The sequence below is a fragment of the Pinus tabuliformis genome, chromosome 5_1 (assembly GCF_031772625.1).
Source record: "Pinus tabuliformis cultivar Carrire ecotype Pingquan chromosome 5_1, CPIR1, whole genome shotgun sequence".
In the NCBI taxonomy this organism is placed as follows: Eukaryota; Viridiplantae; Streptophyta; class Pinopsida; order Pinales; family Pinaceae; genus Pinus; species Pinus tabuliformis.
In genome coordinates this window covers 93419714-93428611 of record NC_142305.1, presented here as the reverse complement: position 1 = coordinate 93428611, position 8898 = coordinate 93419714, and the positions used below count along the sequence as shown (strand labels likewise).

At 44.8% G+C, this 8898-nt stretch overlaps 1 protein-coding gene across 1 annotated transcript; it reads left to right on the top strand.

The window, feature by feature from the left end:
• Positions 1–7550: 7550 nt before the first annotated feature.
• LOC149163605 (uncharacterized) lies at positions 7551–8651 on the top strand. Its single transcript, XM_089430773.1, has 2 exons — positions 7551–8226; positions 8309–8651. Exons 1-2 carry the CDS (start codon positions 7587–7589, stop codon positions 8587–8589), a joined length of 921 nt encoding a protein of 306 aa, XP_089286899.1. The 5' UTR covers positions 7551–7586; the 3' UTR covers positions 8590–8651.
• Positions 8652–8898: the final 247 nt, after the last annotated feature.

Here is an 8898-nt window from a genome sequence, read left to right as displayed (position 1 = left end):
AGAAAGCGAGGCCCCTTCCACCTGATGTGGAGATAACACTCGCTGAGCTGATGATGAAGGCGAGACCCCTTCCACCTGCTGTGGAGATAGTACTCGCCTCGCTGCTGCAAATAAGGCCCTTGGACCTTTCTGATAGGTGAACAGAGGTGAGGAGCTGACAGGTCTAGTGACAGGGATGTCATGCTAGTGTGATGGTCCTCCCTCCTTGTGAACAACCTCAGGATGTGGCTGTGATGGTGTTGTGAAAAAGTCACGAGAGATGAACTCCTCCCATGAGATGCCTTGCTGAGTCAACTGATGCAAGACTATGAGCTGAATCAAACCATAATGACATAGGCTCCTGTACTGCTGGGCTGGGGTCTTCCTCTGTAACATGGGCACCATCCTCTGAATGTTCTGAAAGAAGAAAACCGGGATGTTCATCATCCTCACTCGGGTGAAGTGCATCAAGAGGCGAATGTGATATGAGTACACCTGTGAAAATATGCCCTCACAGGTAAAATAGTGCATAATAAGCCTCATGATGGGAGCATACTCGCTCCGGAGAAATCTGAATGGAAAAACACCCGCCAAATGTCTCTTGAATGGTGGCCGGACATAAGGCTCAAAGTGAACAGTATCTAGCATCTTGCGCTTATGCCACACCTCACCTACATTAGGTATCCCTGTAGCATGTGAAATCACCTCGGGTGTCAATGTAAAGTCCACCCCTGCAAGGTTGACATGTCCATCATGCAAATGTAAAACAAAGAGGCGGGCCAACTCTCTGTGATGTTGAATCCGAGAGATCCTCTCACAAAACTGATAACAAGACATGTACTGAAAACAAGTAACTGCCATAGGACAAGCCTGTAATTCTGCCAAAGAGGTGGGCTCCTCTCGCTTATGATGTCCACCCTTACCACCCTTACGAGGCTTCCTCTGTACTTTGACCTCTGTAGATGATGAATGGTCATCACTTTGCTCATAAGTCTCGGTTTCTGACATAGTTTAGGAGCAAAGTGGACAAACTGTACTGCTATCTCTGCCTGTAAAAAGGGCTGAATTCTATGATGTTTCAAGGGGAAAAAGACATGAGGTAAATGTTAGGGGAGGGACCTTTTAACAAGGAATTGGGAATATATAAATATAACATGGAATTTTTAAGGAAAATGTTGCAAACCATTATGCATGTAGGAATACATATTTCAGGGATATTGGGAAATCATTTGCAAAGATCACTGCATATGGGAAAAAACATGTATGAAAGTGAACATGGGAATATGCATACATGTATTAATAGGGGAGATAGGGAAACATATGCACAAAACTGCTGACATATTCACCAACATTTTTATTGTTTACACATGCATATGGTGGAGGGAAATTAGGGTTTGAATTTGCGATGCTTTGGGAGAGGGGTAGGGTTTGCATTTTTAGTGATTAAGGAGAGGGGAGGATTTGTATTTCATTTATAAAATAGTATGGGGAAAAAGAGATATACATATAAGTGTGAGTGAAAGGGGAAGGAGGGAAACAAATACAAAGTAAAAAAAAAAAACACCTTGAAACAACACAAACCCCAGCACATTTTGCCCATTAACATTGCAGTCATATGAAGAGGTTTCACTTGCAAAATTTTGATCATTAAACATGTTCATGATATCCACCATTCATAACCAGCAACCATTCCATGTTTAGAACACCTACCTCAAACGATTTGATGGCTTGGAGGGCATTTGAGCGAACTTGTTTGGAGTTTGCAGAGATACAGTTCAACGGGTCGTGCACCACGCCCAATGGGTCACGCCCCTCTGACGGGTCGCGCCCGTTGTTTTTCTGCACTGGAAACAACCCTCTAACGGGTCGCGCGCACCTGACGGGTCGCGCACCTGGCCTGACGGGTCGCGCACCAGTCTAATGCCTGAAATCACTCTGTTTTTTCTCCTTTCTCTCAATTACTCTCTCAAACCTCTCTTGCAAGCGTCTAGGATGCATAATGAGAGTGATAGGAGGGAATTTGGGTTTTATAAGTTTCATTTGAAAAAAATTCATTCACAAACCCACTTTCTAATGTTTTCTTTTTGACACTTTATAACACTGACTTTTTGGTTTCTTTTGTCCTGAATTTGACTCATTGAGTGCTTTGACTTGATTCTTTTTGCAGGTAGATCATCTGAGGGATCTTAGCAAGGGGACCAGTGTTGCATTTTGTCCGCTGAAGACCTTTGAAATTTCATCACTTATTTACAAAAAGTTGAAAAATGACCTTGGCTTTCAAAAACAGAGTTTTTAAGTCCAAGGTGAAGATTAGCTATACCAGATAAGAAATCTTGAAGAAACACTTTTATAATCATCCCTCTGGCTTGCTGAATACTCATTGACTTTTCAGACACATGACCCTGTAAACATATTTGACCAAAACCCTAGACCTAGGAAATTGACCTCAAGACAAGATAAGACAAGCTTGAAAGAGCTTAATGACTGAAATGACCTGAACCAGCAATGCCAAGAGGGGTACAACACACCAGCTCCTCCATCAGGGTTATGGCATGCCTAACGGGATGCAAAAATTGACACTGATGAGACACCTACATATGCAAATGCAAAGAGTTTTGATCGCTGGTGGAGGGCTTCAAGACCGACACTAACATTGGCTCCAATGGGGATGGTAGCTCCTTGGAGGTACCAAGAACCTTAGACCTCTGGGAGAGCAGACCAGTGCATTCAACCATTAGGCGATGGAGTCATTATTTGACAAACAATACAAGACTTTGACTCATTTATTGACTGAAACCTAACTCAAACCGACTCAATTATGAAACCTACATGACTTAAAACTGACTCAAAAATGACTCATGACTGACTTAAATAAAACAAAAACTTGCAAAGCTTATTGAAGGGCAGCAGTACATCAAGATTTGAAATCATGATGACAACCACCTGTGTTTCTTACAAAACAATATACCATCAAACTTTATCATAATGCCAATGTAACCAATCAAGCAGATGCCTCCTTGACTGATTCTCCCAATCAGAACTTCTGGTCAACAATACAAACCTATCACTGGGCATCCAAAAACATAATTTACCATGATCTCCTTCATCACTGAACACAACAATAATCACTTTCACTGCTGGCTGTAACAAATCTGCCATTAGATCCTGAAAAACATGAAGATTTGCCATTGCCACCTCCTGCTGAAAGAACAAGGTTTCCTTTGCTTCAAATTCTGATCTACCTTCATCATGTGCTTCAGTAAAAGTATGCTCATAAGCTTAAAAAAAACTCCGAACAAGTAGATGAGCAGATCTCCTCTTGAAATAACATTTCAAAACATGAGACATATGAGAAAGAATTTGAAATAGAATCCTGAATGGTCTGATCTTTCGTAGTTTGAATATATGGTAAGTCATCCTCATATGATATGATAGCCAGATTCTCATTACATTCATCAATCATGAGAAAAGAAATTTCAGATGTTTCGTGAAACCCAACACTAACATTTCTATCAGCTATCATAGATTCATCCAGAGAAACCTTTTCACTTACTTGAACGAAGATCTTGTCTTGTTTTTCACAGAGGCAATGAACTACCTCCTCATGAAGATCTAGAGTTGGTGAGATGAGAGCATTTAGGTCTGCTACTCCATTTTCTTCATTTGAGGCAGCCGCGACAATACAACTCTCTTTTATGAGATCCAGAACAACATGTTTTGCCTCATCACAATTTATCTCCTGATCTGATTTATCATCATCACTTTTTGAGATTGGAACATTACTTTCCTGCGTTACCTGCATGCTGTCTTCTTCTATGGACAGATCTGAAACAACATTTGCTCTTTCCTCATTTTCAACCATATGGAAATCTTCAGCCTGCTGATCTTGACAAGTATCCTCTAAGATTTCTGTGTGCTGCTGAAATGGATTCTCATACAGAGCCTCCATGATCTCAACATCCATGAAATTATCATCTTCATAATATTTCTCAAGGCTTTCAATAAAACTATAAGCATGCTTGCAACAATCATGTTGGAGAGGTAAATCCCCTCTACGGATAGAGGCGATCCCTACTAGCCCAATAGGGGTCTAGCAACAATCACACAATGCTGCCACGCATGTTCCTAGTTACAATTAAACAAGAAGTAAAGAGCACCTACTTGGATTCCTGCGCTGTCGTTGGACGAAGAGATGTCTCCTTCACTCCTTCGCTTCGGCTGGTCACAGTCCTCCGCGATCCCCGCGAACGGACACCTGCACACACGAAGAGAAGGCAAACGCAAGCGTGAAATCTAGTAAAAGTAACTATATGCCAGTCAGAAAAGACATAATTCACATTTATCCATTGCATAAACAAACGAGAATGGAACAATAATAGCAGTCATCTATTATTAATCAGAATAGAGAAGAGTACAACCAAATGTTCTGACGTCGATAAACTTCTCAGGAGGGATCAGTCAGCATGTATCTCAAGCATTCACCTTTGAGGATGGTTCTCCCAAGACAAACAACTCTCTCTCTCTCACACAAATGTCACAAACAAACTTCCCCAAGCAATCAATCACTTCCACTCCTAACACACCAAACCTATAGCAGCAATCTGAGCACTACAAGCTCTGTACAATCCAAGCTAAGTCTAGCTAGTTCCCACTAGTTTCTAACTAGCTGCTCATGGTAATGGTGGAAGTTTATATAGGAGAAGGAGTCTCCTAAAAAGGTGGAAGGATGAGCTTATCTTCAAGGGGAGTAGTTGCAAAGGGTCGAACAGACATGCCATAGAAGGGAGTCGATATTCACAAAGCTAACAACCAAGCCTGGAGAGATCTGGAAGGCTGGTTGTTTGAACAAATTCGCCCAAACTGGATCAGCGCGGATTATATGGAGACTGCCGCGCTGTCAGCACATAACAATAACTGAACAAGTCATGTCAGCGCGGAAGAACACGGGAAAGCCGCGCTGTGCGTCATCGCGGAAAAGTGATGTTCTTCCGCGATGGCAGCGCACGAAATACACTGTGAGGCGCTGGTCATCGCGGTTATTTTAGGAACAGACGCGCTGATGCACAAAACTTTGGAAAAATGGGTTTTTAAGCCAGTTCAGGGATCAAACACTTCGTGATTGTGACTTCTGGACACAGCAGGGTGACTGACAGGAAGGCAGTGATAAATTACTGTGTAACAGATGCCCCCTAAAGCATGAAGACCGAGAGAGTGGGAGGGGTGAAATGCTTTACAACACACGCCGAACTGGAACACCACCAGGAAGTACCGAAAAATCTCTGACAATCATATACATGCAGTCTAGGCATGGGCGCAGCCATCCAAAAGACATGCGAGACTGGTCTATGGTATGGACGCAGCCACCCAGCTAAAGAGACCATAATAATGACAAGGTATGGTCGCAGCCATCCATGAAGACTCAGGTATGGGCGCAGCCATCCATCAATGAGTCATGTAATGATTATCCACAAAATCGCAACCTGGACCACAGTGAGCAAGGATCCAGGGTCTTGCGCTCCATCTCGACCCGAACAGAGTACAAGTCCAAACATGTGAATACAGGGGTTGGAGTCGAACATGCATGAACATCGTCTGATTACCGGCCAATGATGAGAACCGTTAACAGACGCGAGAGGTACCACCAATAATGACAATGGCCCTCAAGGTACTATAGGTACAATCCGTGGCGTGTGAATCAATGAGCTGGTGTCGAACACCCACGGAATCATTCGATCGTAGGTCAATGATGTAAACCTTGCGTCGAACACGAGGAACCTGCCATTGAGGCATGCAGGCTCCAAGGCACCTGGAAGGAGTCTCTAAGTCACTTTCTCGGATAATGAGTTGAAGTCGACGAGAAGTGGCCTTGATCGAAGGTGGGCCATGATGATTCCCACATCATCGACATGAGACAGAGGTATAATAATTTGTGATGAGATAGCGAACGAGGTTGCATTGTGGCAGAGGACAACTTCTCTTGAACATATAACGGCACTGTAACGGATTTGGCAGTACTTGACATCAAATGAGCAGCGGATAGGATGATGACGGCAATGAACAGATGAGAGGTCAAATAGGATATCCCAAACCCATGGAGGCTAGTGAAAACGAGATGAGATGACCCCACCCAGACACGAAACAGCGGAGTGCCATGTTCAAGAGTGACGTACTGCCGAGACGACTGTAATCAAAGTTCCATTTTCCCCACCTTTGCAGGCAGGTACCCCGATTATTTTTGGATGACAAGCTTGACGGGGGTAACATATGCTTGATGTGTGTCATGTTGACAATATCCGATGTCATTGAGTGTTTAACGAGCCTGACAAAGGAAAAACTTGGCTTCTTTTCTTGTTTCGAGAGTCTGAAAAGAATGCGGAAAAGGAGACTCCAGGGGGGTCCTTTTTCGTACAGTTGTGTCTCTCGAGCCCGAAAAAGTATAAAACTGTGCTCGAAAGAACCGCCCGGTCATTACAACCGAGGAGTACTTTTCATGAATAGTGTCCCCGACCGGAAAAAGTAAAAAAGTGGTCGAAGACACGTCGTTTTAGAGCCAATATCGAGTGCGAAACGACAAACACCCGGCGATCTTTTTGGTTTAACGGTCAGAAAAAGAGCTTAAAAACGACCGCATTTCGTTCCCTTTAACGAGCTGAAAGGAAGCTCGGCCATCTTCTCTTGTTTAACGTCGGAAAAGAGCTTAGAGACGACACTTTGGGGATCACATGAATCGTGGACTGTCATGACCAAGCTGCGATACCTGTACCTGCACAAGGGCACTACCCGCATAAATCCATTCGATATACGTAAAAAACATATTGAAACATGCTTGAAAACAGAACCAAGGCTAGTTTTATGGCTAAAAATGGTAAAAACCCAAAAAATATGGTAATTTAGGAGTTTTTACTATAAATAGGGGGGTAATAAGTCATTTTTACCATTTTACTATTTGGAGTGCGAAGAACGTGGAGAAGCCAAAAAGTTGACGGAGCGATTTCCAGCCCATCCGGAGACCATTTTCAGATCTGCTTCTTCCAGGTAGGTTCTCATTCCTTTGCCCTGCATTCTGGTTCATTTTAGGAGTTTTTTAACGGTTGAATGGGCCCAATTGGGCATTTTTTATTTGCATGGGTGCGCCCTCGGTCAGCGCGGAAATTTCCCACGGGGTCGCGCTGACCGAAAAATAGCCAATGTAACCAACTTCGGCTCAGCGCGGAAAAGGCGTGTTCTTCCGCGCTGACCTCGCATTTTTTACACAGAGCCGCCATTGTCATCGCGGCTGTCCCTAAAACAGCCGCGATGGCGCGGAAAAGTTTTGTTTTTTAATAAATGAACGTAAATTTCTCCATGAAAACAATTCTGATTGGTTTTTATTGTTCATGCAGGACATCATGGCCTTTCAATGGCAAGAGAGAGTTCACGATGTAGAGGATGTGGCTGCTTGGGGAGACGTGAATTGCTGCAACGCCATGCGGGCGTGCGGATTCATGAAATTCTTCCTTACGCCGCGTCTGAGGGCCCAACATGATCTGCTGGAGCTGCTGATCAGGGCATGGAACTTGGTGGACCAAAAATTCACCATCCGTGGTCACGACATTGAGTTTGACCACATGGATATCTTTTTCTTGACTGGGTTGTCGCGCCGAGGTGCGAGGCCCATCTTGGAGGGGCAGCGACCTAGCGGCGGTACTCTGGATGACCTGATGGCTGAGGTTTGCCCGGGGGCGGTGAAAACGCGGAGTGGGAAGTGCTCGATCCCCACAGTGAGAGACATAGTGCTGCGCACCATCCTGTTCATGGTGACCCGGGCGGCAGGTAGCATGGCGAATCACGAGGCGTCCAAGACCCATCTCCTACTAGCTCTCGAGTGCCTCGAGCCTACCGTGTTTGATTGGTGCACGGCAGTGGCCAACAACATGAAGAGGCAATTGAGCAACTGCCGTCGTGGGGAGACGAAGCAGTTCGGCTATGGATCGATCCTGGTCCCGCTCATTCTGGAGCGAGTACCAGCCATGCGACTGCAGTCTATGGCTGTGGATGCCCCCAGAGATCCTCGAGAGACGAGGGCCTCACGATGGGCTCGGATTATGCCACGTGGGGGTGGCGGCCGACCACATAGCTGGGGGGCATTTTTCAGAGACTGGTTGGACCAGCAGGAGATCTTCGTACAGGATTGGCCATATGCGGGGATGGATTTCCGCAATGATCCTGACTTGGTGCTGCCTCCGGGTGAACAGTGGGATGATGCAGGTATGACACTTTTTGTCTTTTGAGTTTTGTATTGTTTTTTAATTTTTTATGTACATGTCCTAATAAATGTCTTGTCATGCAGATGTGGGGCCTACTAGACCGATTGGCCTGGCTGCCACGGCACGGAGAGAGGGCCCGGGAGCCGGAGCTTTGGCCTTAGCCCCTCCAGGGGCCAACACACCAGAGATTGTGGCTCGCAACCTTGAGGGGTTGCTGGAGGGGGTGCCGGACTTCCAGGGGGTCGAGGAGGTTCTTGTGGAGCATCAGATCCACACAGTGGGTGTGGAACCCAGAGTGCACCGCCTTCTGAGGCGGGTGGCACGAGCGGCTGTGTACTACAGAGAGCACCATCCAGCCGATTAGTCACCTAGGTTTTATTTCCACTGTTTATTTTGAGACATTATGACTCAGATGTATTGAGATTTTGGGACATGTACTTCTATTTTTGAGCGTCTCAGTGCGCCACACGATATATATATATATACATACCGATTTTTGGATGAGTCGTTGTTACATGTGATGATGTGTTATCTTGTGTTATGCGTTTGTTCAGTACAATTTGTGATCTTATGTATGAATTTGCACGACACTCGACTCATGGATTTTATATGTTTAATGCAAGCTTAAAAACACACACGTGCAAACTATGCTTGAAATGATTTATTTACATAT

Bases quoted from the DNA above. Each gene is read 5' to 3' on its own strand.
- LOC149163605 (XM_089430773.1), top strand. From the start codon at position 7,587: ATGGATATCTTTTTCTTGACTGGGTTGTCGCGCCGAGGTGCGAGGCCC. The intron at 8,227-8,308 runs GTATGACACTTT...CTTGTCATGCAG, and splicing joins TGAACAGTGGGATGATGCAG to ATGTGGGGCCTACTAGACCG.